The sequence below is a fragment of the Lutzomyia longipalpis genome, chromosome 3, assembly GCF_024334085.1.
Source record: "Lutzomyia longipalpis isolate SR_M1_2022 chromosome 3, ASM2433408v1".
NCBI lineage: Eukaryota > Metazoa > Arthropoda > Insecta > Diptera > Psychodidae > Lutzomyia > Lutzomyia longipalpis.
This window is the reverse complement of record NC_074709.1, coordinates 15,317,353-15,341,034: the sequence shown is the minus strand read 5'-3', so window position 1 is coordinate 15,341,034 and position 23,682 is coordinate 15,317,353. Positions and strand designations below refer to the sequence as shown.

General features: G+C 35.1%; 4 protein-coding genes across 4 annotated transcripts; 1 reads left to right on the top strand and 3 right to left on the bottom strand.

The window, feature by feature from the left end:
- Nucleotides 1-1,074: 1,074 nt before the first annotated feature.
- Nucleotides 1,075-10,074, bottom strand: LOC129793356 (xenotropic and polytropic retrovirus receptor 1). The gene is made up of 7 exons (XM_055833299.1): nucleotides 9,879-10,074; nucleotides 9,201-9,815; nucleotides 8,533-9,103; nucleotides 8,270-8,464; nucleotides 2,197-2,366; nucleotides 1,917-2,117; nucleotides 1,075-1,408 (listed from the first exon to the last, which is right to left on the bottom strand). Exons 1-7 carry the CDS (start codon nucleotides 9,945-9,947, stop codon nucleotides 1,229-1,231), a joined length of 2,001 nt encoding a protein of 666 aa, XP_055689274.1. The 5' UTR covers nucleotides 9,948-10,074; the 3' UTR covers nucleotides 1,075-1,228.
- Nucleotides 6,308-8,195, bottom strand: LOC129793406 (cytoplasmic 60S subunit biogenesis factor ZNF622). The gene is made up of 2 exons (XM_055833406.1): nucleotides 7,709-8,195; nucleotides 6,308-7,074 (listed from the first exon to the last, which is right to left on the bottom strand). The coding sequence occupies exons 1-2, from the start codon at nucleotides 8,066-8,068 to the stop codon at nucleotides 6,385-6,387; spliced, it is 1,050 nt and encodes a 349-aa protein (XP_055689381.1). The 5' UTR covers nucleotides 8,069-8,195; the 3' UTR covers nucleotides 6,308-6,384.
- An 87-nt stretch (nucleotides 10,075-10,161) lies between the features above and the next one.
- LOC129793435 (bladder cancer-associated protein) lies at nucleotides 10,162-11,190 on the top strand. The gene is made up of 2 exons (XM_055833446.1): nucleotides 10,162-10,815; nucleotides 10,909-11,190. The coding sequence occupies exon 1, from the start codon at nucleotides 10,473-10,475 to the stop codon at nucleotides 10,719-10,721; it is 249 nt and encodes an 82-aa protein (XP_055689421.1). The 5' UTR covers nucleotides 10,162-10,472; the 3' UTR covers nucleotides 10,722-10,815; nucleotides 10,909-11,190.
- On the bottom strand, nucleotides 10,865-23,589 carry LOC129793374 (hippocampus abundant transcript 1 protein). Its single transcript, XM_055833345.1, has 9 exons — nucleotides 23,003-23,589; nucleotides 17,657-17,752; nucleotides 17,378-17,568; nucleotides 14,567-14,900; nucleotides 14,283-14,491; nucleotides 14,117-14,203; nucleotides 13,508-13,605; nucleotides 13,131-13,433; nucleotides 10,865-13,053 (listed from the first exon to the last, which is right to left on the bottom strand). Exons 1-9 carry the CDS (start codon nucleotides 23,081-23,083, stop codon nucleotides 12,935-12,937), a joined length of 1,518 nt encoding a protein of 505 aa, XP_055689320.1. The 5' UTR covers nucleotides 23,084-23,589; the 3' UTR covers nucleotides 10,865-12,934.
- Between the last annotated feature and the right edge of the window lie 93 nt (nucleotides 23,590-23,682).

Sequence of the window (23,682 nt, the reverse complement as noted above, 5' to 3'; positions counted from 1 at the left end):
ATCACAGCCAACGCGCAGATAATTTGTGAGAAGCCTTAATCGTGGGCGTTGGCTGTGATTCGGTACGCGAGAAAGCCTTCCTCAAAATTTGCCCATCCTCAATTTTCCGTCAATTTCACATTTCACTGACAAAGAAAGAATCACAGCCCGTAAGTTTTACTTACCGTTCTTTCGCTTTATACTGTTCCATCCATGCTATATTTAATTTTTATCTTTGCAGTTTATATATATTTATCTTTGCATTTTTATATGTATATATATAATGTATATATCTATGCATTTATATATATTTTATTTTATTTTATATGTGTATATATAAAACGCCCCGCTTCGCGGGGCGTTGGACTTATGCAACTCAAGATATGACATGTAAAATTTAAAACGCGATATCTCCGGAACGGCTACATAGATTTTCTTCATTTTTGGCATGGTGATAGATACTATAGTCAACTATAACATATCAAAATACGAAGCAATTCTATAAAGCGGTGCTCGAGATATTCATCGAAAACTCATCGAAAATTTTGTTCCGAGCAGTTGTAGGGCTCGTTAATATCTTTCATTTGAGCCCGAGTTGATCAAAATCGGTCAAGCCGTTCTCGAGTTATGGCCGATTTTCGATGAAAAATTGTGGCGGCCATATTGGCTAAACGGCTTGGCCGATTTTCGAAAATGAGGTATCGTTGGAAAGGTCTAGATGGCCCCTACAACATATCAAAATTTCAGACTTCTAGCTATAATAGGGACTGAGATATAGCGAAAACAAAATTTAGGGGTTATTCAAAATGGCGGACGAAGGGGTGGGGGGGTGGATTTGACTTCATAATCGTATGTCTTCCACCCGATATATGAACTTTGCCGTTGACCGCAAGTCTCTATCTATTACCGTTCTCTTGTAATTTAGCGAAAGGTTCCGGACGGCCGGACGGCCGGACGGCCGGACGGACGGACGGACCGATTTTTGGCGCATACGTTTTTTGGAATGTGGGGACCCTAATTCGTGCTCATCCCAAGTTTGAGCCCGATCAGGACGACTTTGCATTTTTGAGTGTACACAGAAGCTGTGCTTCTTTTAAGAAAGAATCACAGCTAAAAAGACAAAAAAGAAAGATCGGTATGCGATTTGAAATTCCATTGACTAGACATTCACCGAGCAATCTTCATGCAAGAGAGAGCAATGATTATGGATTGAGATTGTCGTCGAGGGTAGCATGGCATCTTCACTACTCTACAGATCCAAGTCGTCAATTGAATCCGCTTGAATGAGTAAACGAGCTTCTTGTCTCCTTTTACTGTCAGCACCACCCTTCTTGCCGCGCCTATTTACTACACCATCCACCTCGTCCATCATCCTCAAAATCGTCGTCTGGTCCGAACAATCCAGGGGAGCAACGGAAATATCCCTGACCTGGGTAGAAACAAGAAAGAAAATTGCTGGTAATTGTCACGTTTGGCTCTTTCACGCTTCAACTTTTTTTGTGATTATGGCCTAATTTTATGCTCATTGTTTGCTCAATAAACACACCAAAATGATGTTCTTTTTTGTGTAGACAATATGGGAGATCCCCCATCTATAATACTGAAGTTAATAATGTAATTATTTTTTTGTTTTTTATCACTTAAAATTATTTTCATTTTTTTTTAATAGACCAACCACAAATATTTTGAGCTACAAGACCCTAATTACTTTTTTGCAAGAATAGCATTTTAGCATTTAGGCTTTAATGGAATTGAAAGAAATATTCTGAAAAAAATAAGCTTACCAAAACATATATTGCGGATAATTTTATGGGTATAGTCTTAAAGCCTAAGTTAAAGTTAATCAGAAAAGTAAAAACTTAACCAATAAAACGTACAACAAAATCGTTACAAAAAAATAAAAGGAAGAGTAAAAATGGTCTGGGTGCACAACTTACCGCTCTAAAGTTTCCACAATTGTTAAGGTGTTCATTTTCAAGTCGAAAGTAATTCCAAACGAAACGCCTGAACACCTCCAGGGGACTGAGAATGGTAATCATGATTTCTCTCTCAATGTACCCTCCCTCAATGAGACTCATTGATAGCGTCCACCCAAAGCGCAAAATTAAATCCTCCACAATGGCAAAATAATAGAACCACTGCAACAAATTCAGGAAAAAAAAGAAAACTATGTTCGTAAAAACATTAAGTTAATGCATGTGGCTGGTGTGTTCTTACCGTTGATGAATACACAATTTCCTCCCTCAAGAATCTATTGTCGCCTGCTTTCGCATCAAACAACCCCCAGTCCATTTTAATGTCCCATCCATATGCATAGCACGAAGAAATTATTGATGCTACAATCCACAGATAAAACCACGGATTGTTGGTAGAATCCGAATATGTATCTATATACAGAAAGATTTTTTTCTCTTTTAATTTCCATAGAATTGCAAAGCTTTAGAAATATGTATTTTTATGCCCTCTTTCATTCTACCATGATCAGACTATGAGCTCTCATTTACAAAAGCTGTGCAAATATTAATTTTACGTCAGGAAATTCTGGATAAAATCTGGATGATGCGCAAATAATAAACGTTTATTTGTACATTAATGTTCTCACAGAGTTATTACATAACGTGTGGTGAACTACGGAATTATCTAAGACCAGGCAATGCATAATATGTGGAAAATTAGTGATAATCAAGGATTTATTGGTATTCCTACTGTCAGAGAAGTCTTCTTTTAATAAAACGGCAAGAACTTTAGTTTTTATTTGGATTTTTCTTCAAAATTGTTTTTACTAAAAGAATAATTTTAGAGAATTTTTTACTTCGGTTATCCAAAATTCTTGTTTTTACTTTATGGGCATTGTAATTGAAGAAAGTGAGAATTGTATACAAAATACAAATGAAAACGAAAAATAAATGAAAATGCTAAATTTCAATCTGAAAAAATTGAATATGTATTGCACAATATCAAAAAAATTTACTATTGTATAAAAATATTATTAGGTAAATTGTGGCTATGCTCCAATTTTCCTCGCCCCGCTTCGCGCAATTTTACAGAGGAAAAACTGATGGTTTATAAGTATGTAAATGAAGAGCTCTCCTCTCATCAAACCCAAAAGAAAAATTTGCAAAGAAGAGAAATCAATTTCATACAACATTTCTGGTGTTAAATTCAAAAATTCGCATAAAATGCATGACTTTTATATGGGAGCTACCTGAAGGGGGGCTTTGGGGGGGAAATGAATACGGCCATCTGAAACCGACTGATATAAGGAGCCTCTGTGCCAAATGTCATAGCGATCGGTGAAAAGGTGTGGATTTGTATAGCCGAACACGATTGATTAGCAACAAACAGATCTTTCTTTTTTTTATATATATAATATAATAAAAATGTATGTGGATAGTTAATAACATAATTAAAAACAGTTTTGCACTCCCATTTGGATGTGGTTCAAATATATTTTCTTGCTGTGTTGTTTTTATTCCCTAAAACCTGGGGTCTTTTAAAATGAAGTTTATGTTTGTCCACGCGTAAACATTAAAAAAAAAATAGAACACTTCATACTGCATCTGCATACATACCAAACCTACCAAACATGCAAAAAAGAGGAAGACGAGCACTTTGATCAGTCAGTTTTACAGTTTTGTAAGCGTCAGTTTGTAAATTTATGTAGTTTCAAAAATGAATGAAGTAGTAAAAGAAAAAAAAATATGATTCAAGAAAACGAGCTTCCTTTCCTTGCACTCAATTTCAAACTTTATCATTAATGTATGAGTGGTATGAAAATTTATTCTACATGGATTGCTAAATTAGTTGGTGTTTCATTTATTCATTTTTTTTTTTCAATTAAAATATTTCTCTGATTGTACAAAGAAAGATTGTGAAAATGAATTAAAAGTTGCACCATTTGACTCATAGTAAAGTCATTTGCACGAAATATTAATAATTCTTCTTCGTTCTCTTGAAATTACTCCCCGTATAGGGGAGACCGGGGTAAAAATAGTCATTTTCGAATTTTCAAATGCCAATTTCTCCGAAGTTATTAATCGGAAAAATCGGAAAAAAATCTGGTGGAAAGCCCTACCAACCTATAATTTTTGACAGTAATTTGGAGGTTATCCGATCAGTACTTTAGGAGTTAAAAATGAAAATAGTTTTTTGGCCCATTTCCCAAACTTTTGCGTATTGAGAAAAACGCGTTTTCCGAAGTTTTCCTTCAGCAATTTTCCAATCTGATAATTTTTCTCACTAGCTGGGTTACTACAGAAAACATTGCCAAGGTGTATTCTTCAATAACTTTTAATGATTTTTCTCTACAATTTTTTGAATCAAAACATACCCCTTGGGGTAGATCTAGTCATCCCATGTAAATCATATGGGAGATCGAAATTTTTGGCATATTTTCTATTCATTTGTTGCAAAATGGCGTGTTTGAGAAAATCGCAAAATTCTCTGTTTTAGTGCGTATAAAAGTGAAATTCCTTGTCGCGGATCAAAAGGTGAGAAGTTTAGCTATCAACTACTATCAATCTCTCAGGTGGAAAATCATTGGAAATGTCGGAAAATTCGACCGACTTTATTTAGCCAACTGGTGACTATATTTACCCGCCGCGTTTAAAAATAGTCAGAAGCGGAAGGGTTTAGGAAAAGCTCGAAAACTCATATTTCCCGTGGAGATAGAGAAAAGTGGTCTGAGACAAAGTTGTAGGCCAGGAAATTTCCTATAAGAATGACCTATCGAGGAAATTTTCTTGCCCTTGGGGAATCCTGCAGATAAGGATTTATGCAAATTGACTATTTTTACCCCGGTCTCCCCTACTGAAATTCGCTTCTGCGGCTTTATGCACCACCTTCGCAGACTACATTATTAAAGTGGGGGAAATGTTGGGTGTTGATTATAAATTTTCCTCAACACTGTAACTGCTCCAGGGGTAGGTACTATTCTCGAAGAAAACGTTGCACTTTTGGAAATTCTCTTGTGGGAATGTTCCGCGCCAATTCTGTATGCTTAGTTTGGTGAGAAACATGTGTGTATAATAGTTTTCCTTTGAATTCGCTTCAGGTTTTCCAAAGTGGATAAAGTCATTTGAAAAGTTATTTATTACTCTTATCTTATGCTTTTGATAATTAGCTTAATTGCAAGACTTCCAAGAGAAAGGTTATTTTAACAATTCACCTTTGTACCCTTCAACCCTTTTTTTAGGAAAATTATGAAGCAGTTTTTGGGATTACTTGCGCAATTTTAGTTAGAAGAAAAATACTGAATTTCTTATAAGGAAAAGCAAAGTTTGCAAAGCTTTGACTTCCATTAACTTTCTTTTAAATTCCACTTTAAAGCAAAAATATGCGGTTTTATGGGCAATAAAATAGTTTGCTGACACTCTCTGGAGATGCCTTCCTCGATTAAAGGACCGTTGTATATACTGACTAAAGTCCCAAATGGTGCAGAATCTCTCACATATAGAGCAAATAATTTTCCTTTTGTTGTAATTTCCTCAACAGTGCAGCTATAAAAAAGTTTCTTTGAAGTTGCTCAAACTTGCCACTAACAATCGCGATGGTTGTCTTGCACTCAATCCCAGCCCTTATCGTATTTCAAGCTTCGTCCATCAAAATCACGAAAGTTTATTACTCTTCTTAGAATTACGGACGCCATTCACAGAGGTTTAGTTATTTTTATCTTATATTTTGTTTACCACAATGCAAGATATTTTTACAAAAGCATAGCAATATAGCCAAATAGGAAGTACAATAATTTATCCTTTCTACCTTGTCTGGAAGAAACTTTAATTCCCATATAACATGTCTAAAATTTAAATTTTCTCTCTCAAAAATACGCAAAATAACTTTTATACCCATGTATTTTTCGCCATTAATTCATTCTTTGGTTGGCTTTAGGCTTATTTTTCTTCTAAAGGATCTATTATAGGGATTTTTTCCGTATCTCTCGCAATGCCCAATATTTTGGAAACTGAAAAGTTTATATTGAAACCGGAAACAAAAAAAAAAAATTCACAAAAAACAGACATGAAAGGCAATTTTTTAACAACTCTCACTTGTATACCTGAATAAAGTTTTTGAGGGAATTTAGTATTATTCTAATAAAAAAAGTCTGTCATCTCAATATAATTTTTTTTCATCAAATAAGCATTAAAAAAAACTGTTAAATTAATATTATATACAAAATCTGCAAATGCGATTATTCAATCACCTTTTCAAAAAATATACTTCTGAAACCATTACCTAAATAGATTCTTTCAGGCGTGAAGTGCAAACTTTTACTCATTAACATCAGCCGCATTTTAATATTGTAAATTTAAATAAAATTACAAATCAATTTATTTATGTAGAGGAAGTTTTATTAGCCAACAATTCCCTTCCGCGTGGTCGGTTGCACTGCATTTTTACATTAATTTAAAAGTTAACTTGCTCTCTATAATGCTTCTGCAGATGATTTGCTTTTGTACCGAGCTGCATGTACCACTTTGTGTACTTCCTGTTCCATTTAGCCACATTACGACGAGACTGAGCCTGCTCCTTAGGACTCATGAGGTGACGGAGATACATTTTTGAGTGCTTCTTCTTTGTCTCAAGAGCCAGGGCAGTTGAGTTAAAGCGCTGCTTGTAGTATCTCATCAGGGATCTATTGCCGATGACATTCCCCGATGGGAGGACCAGTTGAAACTCATCACCGGTAATTGTCGCTTTTTCCGAAGTTTGTTCAAGATTTCCATCTGGGTATGTTGCGCTGTAGTCGTAGAAATATTCATATTCCTCAACAACATCTTCCTCAAAACGCATCATACAATGACCCTTGTCCCTCATGTGCTTTTGAACAGCATCCATTGATCCAAATCCTTTTGAAGTTTCGGGGCACCAAAGGCAAAGGAAATCCTTCTGCACCTTCACAATCAGGTAACCAATGAGGCCGCCAATGTCACTGCAATATTCAACGTCAGGAATAAAGAAGGAGTGTACTTCAGCCATATGACGGATATTATGGGAGAGGGTTTCGTGAACCAAAGAGCAAAATATGCATGTAATTGGTTCAATGTCTTCCAGTTCATCTGCATCACTCAAGTCATCCCAATCATCATCAATATCCTGAAAAAAAAGTTATTAATATTATTATGTATTAATAATCTTCTAAAAAGAAAGGATTTCGCGTCTGCACAGCATGCATTCCTACACCGTTGATCCGATCGCGATGTTTGGTGCACAAGCTACTAGCACTAAGCGATTGCTATCAACGATAGCCATCCCCCCCGCTTCCAGAGCCCCTTTCGTGTAGCCCCCATATAAATTTCAATATTTTTAACTACATATTTGGATTTGTCGCCCTAAGCGTAGTATGTAGTCACAAAAAACCACCATTGCATTGATTGCTTTACTGTTTGCTCAAGCCTGCGAAAATAAGACGGATGCACGTTACTGATATACTGTTTCACTATCACGGAAGATTTTTCGCAATTTTCTCGCGTCTTCCACTCAGTTTCCCAGAAAAAATTGTGTTTTTTTTTATGACCAGGAAACGACTTTCAAAATTCCCGCCAAAAAGTGTCGTGCAAATCCCGGGAAAAAATTCAGGAAATCGCGCCACCAAATTTTTACTGAAGCTTTCCGGGGAGCCCCTGAGCATTTACAGCGATTTTGGAGCCCCAAAAAGGAGTTTTTTTAGCCATCTCGTAAAACAATTTGCTGCTAAAGTGAAGAGGTCACAAATGGGTTAAACACTTACACTTTCGACAGGTTTCTCTATTTCGTTGACGGGTTTCTTCACAATGACTGGATCATGAAGCTCCTCTGATGAAATAGCAATATTTTCAGTATGCTTTTTTGACTGCACGTGGTTTTCGTAAGCAATTTTAGATGCAAATTTTTTCTTGCAGGGCGTACAGTAGAGAACATCCCGCGTATTCTTTGAAGCTTCCGCTTCCTTTTCATTTTTCATCTTGAGGGAAAATTCTTTCTGACTGAGTGGGGGCAAATCCGCAAGTTTCCTCTTCATATTTAAATGGTGCCAGTCTGTCCGGCAATGCGTTAGATGTTGCTCCCCACCTGGGAACTTCACTAAACACCACTTACACATCACGGACATTTTAGATAATGAACTTTTTACACAGTAAATCCACGAAAAATATGAAAATATTCAAAGATCGAATTTCCTCGTGAAGCTCGTGTCATTAGTCGACTTTGTAAGGTTTTTAAACATGCAGTAGGTTTTGCTTCAAATTATTAACGTAAATTAAATTAACGTCCAACTTATAAAAAATATAAATTAACTTAAATTCTGACTTACTTGTAGTTGCAAATGTAAGTGAGGAGAAGATGACAACAAAGAAAGAGGCAGCATACTTAGAAGCATTCACAAGATGCGGAAAAGCTTCCCGGGATGTTTTGTAGCGCCGGCAGCACTGGGCAAATCTGAACCAGCTGGGCATCATAGCCACAAGTGGTCGGATGAAGTAGAATTCTTCCACACAAGAATTTACATCTAAAATAAATAAATAATCTAAATAAATAAATAATTAACTAAAAAGCTAAATTAAAAATTTGATTCACCAGTTGCCTTGGACCAATTCGTGTTGCGTGAGTAAAAGCAAAAGAAATACTGGAGATCGAGAAAAGCAGGAATAATACTGGTGAGCTGGTCAGCAATCCAGAAGTCCGCAAATGTCACATAGGGGAAAGGTGCAAGTAAAATTCTCCCGAGAACCCGAATTGTCCAAAATCTAGCTTCATGACGAAAGGTCCGAGTCGGATTTAGGAGAAAGAGAGCCATAAGAGAGTAAAGAATCATTGGATGTGCGTACGCGGGCACACCTAGATCATCACTGTAGAGAAATGCTAGAACACTAAGGGTCCATATAACACCAAAAACAGCCGCTAATTCCATAATGTGCTGCTCTGAGAGATGATTTCGAGGATCAAGTTCGAAAATAAGGACGTGGTTGACTCCTGATGATCGCCATCCGTACACATTTATACCCCAAAGAAAGAGAAATTCCACAATTAAGAAGGGACCACGATAGAGACGTACAGCAGCTCTCCAATTATCCTTGGGCGCATGGAAGAATGCGCATATGACTACAGTAAGTAGTAGTACAAGAAAAGCTCCAGAGAACAGACCAACCTAGAAAGATGTTATCTATATTTAACTGCTTGTAAGAAAAAAAAAACAATTTCTACTACTATTATGTGGTACCATGTAGGTTCATGCAGTAGCTTACCTTGAAGGTAATCCAAGGACTCTGAGCCTCGCCCAATGGAGGTACTCGTAGACGTTTCATTGCCTTTTGACGATCACCCTTCTCAATCTCCTGCGTAACTACTGTTTCTGTTTCATGGATAAGTCTATCAATATCCTTATTCGTATGGAAATGGGCCGATTCGACGTGATCTTGCTTCCATTTTGCTCCAATATCCACTGAAAGAAGCTTGTCGTGTTTCTTAAGGATCTTGCGGAAGCCAGTAAAGTTTAGATTCTGGTAGTTTTGTAGAAGAATTAAGCTTAAATAGAATTCACTGAAAGCCAGCTTCAATTCTTGAATCTTCCTCGCGGGAACATTTTGTTTTCGCAATAGATATTTAGAATGCAAAGAACTTTTCTTGTGTGGTGTATCAATTTCTTGTGCTTCAGTGAGTTCTGTTTTCAGGCTGCTATACTTCCGTGTAGCCTCTGCCAATTTCTCGGAGTAGAAAGTATTAATTTTGGCTAATTCCTTGTCACAGTAATGAAAGAATTGCTCATCAAACTTTGTAAAGTAGCGCGTGAGGACATCAGGGACTACAAGTTCAGCAGATGGAGATTGTTCTACTGCCTCATATAACATTGTCTTCATTTCCTGGAAATATTTGGATAGAACAAGATTTTTTTCTTTCCATATGTGATATTTTCACTTTTTTACCTCGTAGTTTATATACTGCTTTCGCCATTCTGGCGTAATGTGAGCAGCAAGATGCTCTGCAAATTTCATGATTTGAGTTCCTTGTAGGTGCAGTGCAGAACAGAAAAAAGTATTAGAACCCTGAACAGCACCACCCTGAAGTTTTGAACATTGGACAAATTCGTCGACTAAATGAGACAATGTCGAAAAACATCATGCTGACCTAAACAGCTGTTACGAAAATTACACTATTTTTTTACGCGTTCGTATCTTCAGTCATTTCATATTTTACCACCACCAGAACCGTCCTTGGGTAAATCTGTAAAATAACAGTTGTTATAAGGCCTATAGACCTAGATGAAAGATTTTTTTAAACCTAATACACATACATGTTTTACTACTATACATTTTCGCATTTTCTACATTAATATTATATGACACTGTGGTCGGTGTATTTGTTAGACATTTAAACATTTTAAACAAAAACTTCAGAGTGGTCTGAAGACAGACGAAATATTTTTATTGTAAAAGACAAAAACAACAATATAATGAATGAAAATATTGCATAAAACAAGTGAAAAAGCCTAAGGAAAGTTGTCAATATAGAAGAAAGAAATGTACTGTTTGCAGTGCCTATTGCCGGTGTTGCTAATACCGCGACCCGCGAATGCAGCTTTCTCGCACACGCACTTCCTTTTCGTCCTGCTCTACCTGATAAACTTTTTCCTGGAACGGAAGCCCTGCCTAATTTGCAGCGTGATCTTTCTCACGGCAGTCTTTCTCCTATGCTACAGCGGCATCGGCAACTGCTTCCTCTGGCCAAGCAATTGCGACAGTAGTGACCAAATGTGTGACAATGGATAAGCTCAAGAAAGGACAGCCTCATCGGATGATTGTGTTATCAACACTGATATCTTGTTTTCTTTTTTTGCCTGTTCCCCGTGATTTGCTGTAGAATGTAAAAATTATTTTTAATTTAATGTTAATTTTCTTTTTTATATGAACTGTATGAACTACTCATTGATTAATTTTTCGTGGATACGTCACTCAGCAAAATTCATTGTACGTTCTGGATATTGGGAGGCCGCACACATTGCAATAAATCTTACCATCATCACTTATCCCATTCTGCATAATAACTATCCCATGATGATGCTTTGACTGACTGATTGGCACCTGAAAATGCTGGGAATACCCAAAGAATATCATTTTTTTTCCCAGAAATTCGGGATATTTGGAATGTTTCCATATCCTCTTGCGCAGCAAATGACATTGGTAGTAGCAAGAAAAATGTGCGAAGGAATAAATTAAAAATAAATGTATTTCAAGACTAGCATGAATCTTTTTTTCTTAGAACTCTTCATATATATCATACATTTTACATACATTTCTTCTTTTTCAATCTTCTTTTTTATCATTTTATCTACTTTATATATCTCTTCTCCCATTGGCCACATCTGCGGGTGAGACTTCAAGAATGATTTCCAAATTGTTCAACAAAAAGAATATCAGGAAATACTAAATGAATAGGTATGCACTTTCCTAAATACATACACTATAAGCTATTTCTACTTTTCGTGATTATATATTTAAAATTCATTTTCCATTCTATAAAGGAGGGGATCAGTTTTTTTTTACTTCTTTGCAGACATTGTATTTTTTTTAATGAAATTACCTATTCAATAAAATCCTTAATAATTTTATAAAGCAATACTAATTGAAAAAATGTGATGATTCTAAAAGACAGCAATAAGCACCATATAAAGCTTAACAGTTTAAGAAATTTTACAATAAATTAGTCAAAGTAATAAAAAAAAGTCACAGTTGATTCATCATGCGTATGCCATTCCTTCTCCTAATATAGATTTCGACTGATTTTTATTTTTATCAAGGATCTTCAATATACCTCTACTTCAGTACATATAGGTGGTCAAAAAACTTGTCTTGATAAAGTATAAATTCTAGGAGACCTCGTAATTTATCAGGTAAAAAAAACATTTTCTTCCATAAGTTCTGCACAATATATATTGTTTTTTTTTAATTATGATTTCAGTAGAAACAAAATGATGAGAAGTTATGCGTAAAATCGTAAGTTTTATTTTCTTTTTAGAAATAACAAGCATGTATAGTCAATGACGTATTGTTTCCTTGTACATTCCAAAAAAAATGGAATAAAAATGAATATATGTACCTAGTCATTTTAATTAAACAAAATGCTTCTACAATGTACATAGTAGGAATAGATAATTTTAAATGAAGATACAAAAACGCAATGATAATCCTTTCGCAATAGCGTCTTTAACTCATCCTATTTGATTTTTACTTTTTACCAATAAACAGTTTTATTTAAAAAAAAAGAGGCAAATAATTCCCAGAATAAATTTACTTTTTATTAGGTACTTTTTAATTTACTCAACAAGGATTCGATGTCTTAAATCGTCAATTTCAAATCCCTTCAAATTACGAACACTTTATGTTGAACTTTTTTAAACATTTTTTTTCCTTCAGAAATAAATTTATTATTTCGGATAAGTTGTTATAATATAAAAGAAAATATAATTGTAGAGAAGATTTGCAATTTTAAATAAATCCAGATATTGAGGAACAAAGGATGTTTTAAAAAAAATATTTATAATTCAGGTTTGTATGGCGAAAGGGTTAGCATTTTTTGTTTCTTTTAAAAGTTTATTTTAATTTCATCACAGATATTTCGTCCTTTTTTCCACCCCTTTTGAAAATTAATTAAAATCACAATTGAAGATGTCTCCTCAAAATGTGGCCAATGCATATTTTTTCAAAATTTATATTCTGGGAAAGGTTAATGCTTTTCACTAAATCATTTTACTTTTTTTGTCAAATTTTTCATCACAATGTGAAAAATATTCAAACTGATTCATCCCTTTGTCACTGTCCATGCGCTAAATATATGAAATTATTTATGAAAACACACTGTGGCTGAGCTTGTGTTTTTTTGGCTGTTGTGATTTGCATTAATGCCATCTCTTTTCTTTTTTTTTTTGGACAGACGAGCAAAAAGTTTATCAAGTTATTTTGTTTAAAAAAATCTCCCAACACCTCTACAGCTGAGCAGAATCCTGGTGCAGCGTGGAAAGTGGACTAAGGAGTGGTCCAGCTGCAGCTGAAGTTACCTTTCGACCACCTTTCTCTGTCTCCGATTGAATATCCAGTGAGACACCTTTGTACATAAAATTTGAAAAACAAAATATTTAATTTGGCATTATGTATAATTATATTGTAAGGTATATAACTCACCTGAAACACGTCGAATAACCCTCTCAGTGGGGTTTTCAGGGATGTAGGACGCTACCAAAATTGCGACAATAACCATCATTGCGCCAAAGACAAAAGGAGGTCCAGGAATGATCTGACTTATGGTATCTCCACCTCGGATCGTCTCATTTCGTATCAATTTCGTATCTATACTATGACTATTATTTATTTTGTTGTGCTCATCGTTCAAATCCACGTGGAAAAGGTAGAAAATTACGCCAAACATAGCCGGTCCAAGGCCATTGCACAACCCACGCATTCCAGTTACCATACCCTGAACAACACCTACAACAGTTAATGAAGTTATGTTAGAATTTATTTTTGCAATAAAAAAAAATATGAGATTATTTTAAATTCACCTTGTCTATTTGGAGTAGACAAAATCGAGACTGACGCACTTATGGCTGGGTAAGTTATTGATCCTAGAGATGCTAATATTCCAGCAGCCCACATCATCCTAGAATTTATAAAAACTAACTTTAGTTCTAATTTTTTCTATTTTTATTCGATATTTTTCATGTTAAAAAAAAATTATTATCTATAGTTTTATCATATAAGCACTTGTTTTGAATAATTTACAATTTTATAAGAAAGAAATTGAGTTGAGTAAATAAATTCTACGTAGGTAATGGATAATAACAATGATTTTTCTCACAGAATGGGCCTAATTCAGCGACCAAGAAACCCTTGAAATCTTTAAATTTTGTACTGAAATTTCAAGATTTCAAGCGAATTTCAAGGGTTTCTTGGTCGCTGAATAAGGCACAATATTTATATATTTAACATCGTCTATTAGCTCTAGTAGCTCTATTAGGATTTGCATTGTATCTTAGAAAAGTGAATCGTAAAACACTTTTCTTATCACTTATTTGCAATCCTTCCTAATCAGTGTCAGACGATTTCTACGATACATTCTGTGTGAAATTTACAAACATTATGTATTTAATTTTACTTTAATTCACACTCACCATGTTTCACTCCCAAATCCATACCAGAGAAGTTGCATCATTTCAAATAGCAGCCCTATAATTATTGTACGTTTCGCACCAAGAACTCTGTGTGCACCGATAAGAAAAAAAAATAGCTTTGTGACAGAATGTGAAATACATAAAATCTTATAATTACTCTTCTCACCTCATTAAGACTCCTAAAACTAATTGCGCCAGAATACTCAAGGTTCCAACAACGGCAATAAAAACAGAAACTTCAATAGAACTGAAGCCCATTTTTAAATTCAAATACACAAAGATGCAGGAATATTGGCCAGCCTCGGGCAAATATGACAAAAGCACTGTAACACACTGCAGCAGAATAGTCTGGTCCATTCCAACTTTTCGTAGGGCCTGGAATGATAGTTACAAACAAAAACATGCAAGTCTCTAATTCACCATCATAATCAATTATTTTTCATAACTTACGGCAAACGGATCTGCTTGCTCCCAGCTAATCGGAGCTCCCCAGGAGCTCGGTCTAACTTTCTCTGGCAAGCTTTCCGGCACAGCGACCAGAATGAAGAACACATCGAGGATCGCAATGGCCGTTGCAAGGGCCACAATTACCGTGTCATTGTGTTTCGTGATTAAATATGCCCCAAGTGCGGGGGAGATCACGAGGCTGGCGGCAAATGTGGCTGACACGAGTCCATAGGCTCGCGACCGATTCTCAACTGTCGTCACATCAGCCACATAGGCAAATACAACAGAAAATGTGACCGCAAAAACGCCACTAATTGAGATCATTGCAAAGAACCACCTGAAAAAAAAAAGAATTTTTGCGATGAATTTATGATCTTAATTCTGAATGATTTTAATATATAAAACTGTCTGTTTGTTTGTGGCAAATGAACTCCTCCTAAACGGCTGGGCCGATCTGTATGGAATTACAGCGGGTCAATACGAGTTGCAAGCGCTATATGGGATTCCACCCCCACCCCCTTTATAGCACCCCCACAGAAAAATTTATTTTTACCATTTTTTAATGACTAATATACGCTCCCCTAAGCTTAAAATTAAGTTTGCTCACACGTGCTTGGGGGCTCGGGTTGACTAGTTTTAAAATAAAAAATAAAATGATTAAGTATAACAATAAAACTTATACATTCTTCCAATAAAATAAATTGAAGAAAACGATCATTTTATTATTCACTGATAAAATAATCTGCAGAAAAACCAAATATTAATCACATCAACTTATTTTTTTAAGTATTTAAGCTGTGAAAAAATCAAGAATATGGCTTCATAATAAGATTAACTTTAAAACATTGTGTGACATTTATTATCCATATATGAGGTAGCTTTCAAATGATATTTTTTTCATTTTATAAAGCTTTTTTTTATTTAGCAAAAGGCCCAGTCCTATAATTTTCCTTCTGCAAGTGCCATGAAAAAAAAATTATAATAATTTGATTTTTTTACCACCTTACATAAACTTCTTTTTGAGCGACCCGAGAATTTCATTTAAATTGCAACCTGTTCAAATAATTTATGGCAAATACAGCAGATATATGACTAATAGTAGTACACCACACGTTATAATGTTACCATATGACATCACACTGCGACAATAAATTCGTTACAGCAATTGTGACCGATATTATCATGGACCTCAAGACTATTGTCATGTACTCTCACTTTGTGGCAAAATATATTATCATGAACTTCTAACAAGATATTATAGATTTTACTTGAAATTATTTTACATGCAAAATATGAGAGCATGAAGACTTGTTGGTATAAATTATCATGAATTAAAAGAAGGAATTATCTCATAAAAAACAATTAAGTGTCTGCAATATAAATTTGCGAAATTAACCCATCCTCACTTTTTGTATGATATATCATACGCAATATTGGTAGTTTTTGATTAATTTTTGTGACGCGAATTCGCAAAATTTTCCTTCCGGATTAGTGTTTTCCACTTTTATGGACCCTTAACTTATTATATTAATTTTCCTGGGTGTCAAAAACATAAAATAATATTATTTTTTGACAAAAATCTATGTGTATCCAATTGCAATGTTGTCCGGGAACCAAAATGTGTGTATTTCAAGTGACAATTCCCTTTTTCTCCACAATATTTTGTGCAAAATCTCTTAATTATTAATAAAATTTTGTGAATTAACTAAAATATCCGTCTCCGGCCGCAAATTATTTAATATTTTACGCGATAAACATCTGCGTATGATATATCATACGTTGGTTGAATTGAGGTACTTTTTAGGTTAAAGTGCGAGTTTATTTCTGTGAGGGAAGATCTAAGGGTTTGGGAATAAAAATATAAATTGCAGTGAAAAGGAATGCCAGGAAGTGCTAAATCAGGTACATCGTAAGTATTAATAAGTAACTAATACCAGGAAATATAAAAATTATAGCAAAAATCGTGATTTTTGTAGGTTTGAGAACGAAGAAGGATAGTACATCCGGCTCTGTCCAAAGACTTGTCAGCATATTCACCAGAAGTCTCCGTCCTAGAGCAAACCATGCAACATGAGATGGTTATTTTACTTCCTGGCTACGCAACTGTTTGCGATGAGGATAACTGCGGGATTCAGGACAAGTTCAGTTTCTATATTCTTAGAGCTAGAACTCTACAAGCACGCGGTGAGTTGATTCTGAAACCCAAGGATTGGTGTTCTATTGGATCGATTAATTAATTGTGGTCCAAAATCTAGCCAAAATACTTAATTTCAACATAAATTATGTAATTTATGCACTTATATTAATTAAAGACGTTGTTTCAACACTGAGAAAAAATTGGATTTTTTCAACCCCCTTTCGTTAAACGTATGATATATCATACGGTGTCTACCGACGCCCCCATGGGGGCTAAAAAATTTTTTTTCAGGAATTATATTTCTTATAGGCTTATTAGTCAAATTCTAGAAAATGAAGGTCCTAGGTACAGAAGATCTATGACCTCGTTAGCATGGGTTAAGTAATTTAAAGTAGAATGATTCCAATTTTTTTTTATCATATGTGTAACATTATTTTTTGAACAAAAAGAAAGTTTAAAAAAAAAACAATGATAAGAAATGGTAAATCAAAATTACTAGCATTATTGGGAATATAGTGAATTTGGTGAAGACAAAAGTGTCATGCTGAACACTGATGATTTGATATTAGATCAAGAATCCCTTCTCATACACAATTAGTCTATACACGCAACGTGAGATATAAAAAATTTAACAAAGTTATTGAAAAAAAGTAACGTATATGTATATCAATAATTACCAAGTATTGATGGTCATCAGAGGAATCGGAGCACATGTGAAAAACACCGTGATAAGAAGGAAAAACTTCCTTCCCCACACATCAGACAAGGCTCCAATGAGGGGTGCACTGAGAAATGACAGAATCCCCTTAATTCCCATCACCAGACCATTCATCAAAAATGTGTGATCGGGGAAGGTTTGATTGAGAACCTATAAAATGAAAAGAAAAAAAAATGTTTGTGGGAGCAATTTTTGGATGTAGAAAAAAAAAGCAGAGAGCATAGCAGATTATTCTTACCGAAATTACAGGCATCGTGAGGAGACCCCAGGCGAAAAATTCCAAAAATATTACCACTAATGCATGATAGACGCTCGGATCTCCAATTCCGGAACTCTGCAATGAAGCATGAAAAGAAAGAGATTATGATGAGCATATTTATACTTTAAAATATCTATAAAAAAACAAATATCACTTAACAATATGCCTTAGCGCTAAACACTTCATTCTTTCAAGTTAAAATGCGATAGGATTTGATATGATGTTCCGCTAAAGCGCCGAATTTATAGAGTAAAAGAATAACTTGGTAAAGTAAGGATTGGTTGTTTGTGGGTGTTATGATTCTTATTGGTCACATATATACATATGTATGTACATTGTACATATGTGTGTATGAAATTCTTGATTTATACATCAATCAAGTATATAGTTTTATTGTTTTATTTTCTTGTAAAATATTAATTTAAAAAGAGCATTATTGAGACTTTTTGAAATATAAAGGTTAAATGATTAACCTTGATTAAACAAATCAGAAAATGTTCCTTTATATTCCTCTAAGGGAAAATTCGAAAATTTTAATCTAAAATAAGAAATATGATAAAGTGATAGAAAAAAATTCATTCAATTACAATATCAGAGAGAATGACTTCTATGACTTGAACCGCGAAGTGGTAGACGTGGAGAATAAGGCTGGAGGTGAAAAAAGTTGCCTTAGCCACAATATTGATTTCAACAATTAAATCAATAAGATGGAAAAGAGTGTGTTCTCCAAAGGTTTTACCCTTCAGCTACCAATTTAGACACAGTTTGTGTGTAGTTTTCAGGTCAGTGTGCAACTTTGGGAAAAATGTCATCAACATCTGAAGCATCCACCGAAACATCATCTACTACTTCAACACCCACCACCTCAACTGAAAGCACAAAATCTCAAACGACAGATGTGGAGGAGGATCTAAATGGTGAACCGAAAGAAGGACGTGCCAGCAGCCTCACATATCGTGATGTTACAGTGAAATTTCAAATAAGTGAAAGCCAAATTGTCGCTCATGTATATGACATACGAATTACAATTGATGAAGTTAAATGTGACATGGGCAGTAAATTTCATGTTCCACCTGATTGTCTTGCAATCAAGCAAAAAAATCTTCCAATAAACACCAAAAGTACCCTTCAAGATCTCATAAGGAATGATTTTGGTATTATTGAGGTGCAACTTCAGTTAACTGATACTGCACAGAAGGATCGATTTATGTTAGATCTGAGCACCTACTATAGTCATTTTACTTTGCCGGAAATTATAACAGTTTTGATTCCTAATGATGATGCACAAGAAGGAGAACTAAGAATACGAGAAGTTTTGGTTGAAATTGAAAATCGATCAATTCTCAAACCTTTTTTGGGAGGTTTCAGGAATTCAAAAACTGGAATTGAACTGCATCATGCTTTTACTCAGACTGGACCTAGTATTGATATGATGCAGTACGATGGGAAATCAACGAGAGAAACACAGACAATCAGCCTGAAGTCTTGTTCACATGTAATTTATCTTGTCTTAATTTATAAAGTTGAAAAGTCCGTCTGTCGGTCTGTCATATTGGACATAAACTCATCCGAAACGGCTGGGCCGATCGTGATGAAATTCGATACGGAGGTAGAGGGGGTCAATACGACTTGCAAGCGCTATGTGCGATGCCACGTGTGATTTTTTCAATTTTTTACCTGCCAAAGGGTCAGATAACGTCCAGAAAATTAGATGACTTTGGCGATTTTTTTATTCCTTTGATCTATACTTAGTTATTGATTAACGACTAAAAGTAATATTTACGAATGAGTAAAATAGAAAATATATATCTATGTATATGTATTGTATATATTTTAATTTTGAAGGACACAAATCAGGAACAAGGCAGTCAGTGCTCCAGTCAGTATTTTCTCTGTCAGTCTGACAAGATTCTCCAATCTCGAAAGTATATTTCCTCCGACGAGATGATTAACCATTTGGAACGTGTTCGCAAAGCAAAAGTAATTCAGAAGAACTTTCGTAACTATCTGTGGAGGAAGCGTGTGCGTGAAGCTGCCCAAGAGTGGCGAAACCTTGTGGCAGAACAGCAGATGCGTGAATCACAAATTCAGTTGATTTATGAAAATCGCTACAAGAAAGAATATTTGGGTAAAACTTGTCCCCAAACGAAAGAAGATTTTGATTTGCTCTACGCTCATGTCGAAAAGTGGAAATTGGGTGAATACCAGCGTATAAATGAAACTTGTAGTGGAGCCACGAGAATTGCCGAACTTAATGCACTCCTTGATAAGGAGGTTCAACTCCTCAATGGTATTGAATACCAAAAGAATCTTATTAGGAAGGAGCTCAAGGAGAACCGAATTCAGCGACAACTCGTCAATCTCGGACGCCCAACAAAGTGGGTCGGCTACAAAAGTGAGTACACCATTCTCAACGCATATTTTAGCATAACATGTTGCATATGTTCAACATAAAGAATTCATAACATACACACAAATTAGCAGTTTGTGTATATTAATTTAGCTTTTAGTTGGTTTTATAATATAATCAATTAATTTATTAACATATTTATTTTTATATTATGCGACTTTTCAATTGAAATACATTACTACAAAATGAAGATACGAAAAAATGGACAATATTATGAAAATACACAGAACCGGTTAAAATGGTCATAAATGGAACTATGGTACATACTCGTGAAAGAGAATTGATTAGAGTGTCTCGTGCTTTGCTTTAAGTTTAAAGTGAATTTATTAGCACAACTTGTTTATTAAGATGGTTGTCATAGCTGATTGAACACAAAAGTATCACTCTTCGTTTCTATGCGGCATTTAACACAATTTTTCATATTTTTCGATGTTTAGCAAAACTTTTGAGAACTTGAGAAGTACTTTTTTTTTTAACTTTCTGAAATTAAATATGTAAAAAAACAGCCAGAGTAATTTATGTACATATTTATCAATAGAATTTAATTCAATTTCAGATAAAGTAATTGAAATGGATACAATTCGATCGCAAAAAACTCGTTTTCTCACACGAATCTATGAGAAAATGCGTGAGAATTTGGAAAAAACAGATCGTCTTGAACTTATTCAACAGATCCGTGAAATTCTTCATGAAAGTGAATACACCTGCAATCGTGTTGAACTTGAAGAACTCTTTTCACGCGAAAAACGTCTCTTGGAATGCAATTATAATGCAAAAGATCTTGTGAATCTCCATCAGCGTCAGCAGGCTCTCTTCCTGGATATAATATTTTCCGTTGGTAAAACAAAGCCGAAAGGTGAGATTCTTACATTTTTTTTGTAATATGATATACTGCTATTTATAATATTTAACTTGTGTGGTTCCACTACCCTCATCGTTTTGGGCACCAGCTGATGATACACGAATGTGTATAAAGTGTAAGAATGTGCGTCCACTGGCGGATTTCACGCTGCATACACGTCAGAAAGTCGTGGCAATTTGTCAGACGTGTAGCAATTTGAAACTTTCCGCTATTGATAAATCCATCTACAAGGCCATCCTCCGGTCCATCCGACGCGATGAGCGACAACGGGGAGCACTCGCATCTTATGCTTTCATAATCCAGGAGGATGACATTCGTTTCCTAATCGAAAACATCTGGCATGGCCATTCTGTGCTCAGTCAGTGTGACAATAGAATGGAACTGCGGTGAGTATGGGAAAATTCGACATAATACATATGTACATATAACGTATAGTTGGAAAATGTGCCCCAGAAACCCCGTTTCCGCATGTCTCTGCCCCATCAAAATGTCCGGAAGTACACTCAATTTATGACCACACAGGTGTCCTCCAAACGCTTATTACCATCAAAAAATGCCCTTTGCTACGATTCTCTTGGTACAAAAAACCACATTCGGACATTCACCCACCGCAAAAAACGGGTTGTCGTTTCATATAATGTGATCTGACCCCTTCAGCTAAGTATACATATGTACATGCTTGGTGTTTACCGGAAATCCCAAATCTCCCTCTGTGCATGCATGCATTTCGCAATAAAAAACTCAACTATAAAGTTGCAAAAAATTTTCGTCTGGAGACACAACGATGCATTTAATGGAAAATATTTGAATTAAAATCTCAACATTACAAAGTTGAATATCGCGCCCAAATTGCCTCAATGGTTCAAAGAAGCCGAAAAAAACAAGTATAGGTATTCTCGAGGAAGACATAAAACAGAGCTAAAATCTGGTTTAGTGTGGTATTTTACACAAAGACCTTTACATAGTATACGATCAGCACAAGTTCTCAAGAATAATAAAACTGATTGATAAAACTATGGTGGTTTGGGTGATTTAAAGAAGAGATAGCAGTTACAGGATCAACTAATTAACATTAACTTGTTCTTCATAAAAACGATAAGAAATTATTTCTTGCGTTTTTCTCAAACAAATATCATAAAGGAATTAATCTGGAATACTCATTTTTCTTAATCTTTACTTTCTTGCGATTTTTATTTTATAAATTTTATAAAAGGATAGAACAATTGCATTATGAAAAAGATAAAAGATCAATTTAATTTTATCTAAAATTGTCACAAAATTTCTAACAATTTATTATTAATATACATACCTAGATTTATTAAGTAGGTATGTATAGTATAGTTACTGAGACTGAGACTAGTACCTATTGTTTGTTTTGCATAACACTGATAAGATCAAGTACGTAGGTATAACATTAAAATTATGATAAGAAAACGTATTGTTCTTAAAGAACCAATAATTAACGACGTGGAATATCATTCTAAATTGCCAATGAAATTAGTAATTATGGATTTGGAAAGAAAAAGTGCTGGAAATACGTCGAAAGATAAATTTAGTCAGAGATCTGAGCATCAGAAGCAATATGTTATCGAGCGTATGGCGTCAGAGGCCAGAATATCAAGTGGAGGGAACACCTGGCCATGGATTTCTTTCGCTGCTCGAAAACTCGCTGATCTAACGCGCTTTCCATTGGCACGCAGCAAAGTTTGGGGGAATATGGAGCACCATGAAAAGCTACCGTGGCCCTGAAAGGAAAATATATGTTTTTGCAGGCTACCACGATGGAAAATGACTGAAGACTGGGCACCGTGGAATTGCATCTGCCTCACACAGACTGAGGCAAGAGCACATATCAACGTACAACATCTACATCGTGTGTACGAAAAGAACTTCCTTCAAGATGTGCAGGGAAAGAATTCGCTGGCACTCACGGCATTCCGGAAGCTGAAGGAGGTCGATTTTGATTTTGTCGAATCCGGAGAGTGGTGGAATGTTGGCTTGGACGGACAAACAATCTAAGAACTAGGTGTGGTAAAATAACATGAATACTCACCGTGATGACACCGTCTTTTATTGTCTTCCTGTTCCGGAGAACTATTCCAAGGGGCTTCTTGATTCCCGTTCTAGTGGGCATCTTACTTCTTTCCGTTTGCCCTTTTGTACACGCAACCGAGAACCAATTTATCTATCCACTGTGACACCTCAATGCGGACATTTTTTACAATTCTTAATAACTATTCGCACATTTAATGGCACAATAAATGCAATTTTTATGGAAAATTTTTTTGTTCTCTTGTGTCACAATAGCCAGACTTTTTTGTGGTCTTCTTCGTGCATCCAAAAACTAAAGTCACACACGTTTTCTCAGATTTTCACAAGCAAACACCACCGTTTCCACCGAGAAACAATACAGAATACGTGAATCTACGGGTGAGACTTGTCGAGAGGTGTTGCGATGGTAAAACAACTTAAAATATTCTAAGAAAACGGTGTGAATAAAATTTATTAAAGAAAATTCATCTCGCAGATCACTTTTTTCCAAAACGGCATTTGTCAAAATTGTCACAATTGCCCAAGGGGTGCTTCATTCTGTCACAATCCTACATACTGTTATAATTTTCCTTTTTCTAGATTTTTCGCGCGAAACGCATAAGTTTCAAAATTTCACGGCTTTACGGTACTTTAAGTATTTTTCCGCATAGAAACGTTCAAAATGCTAACATTGGATTTTCG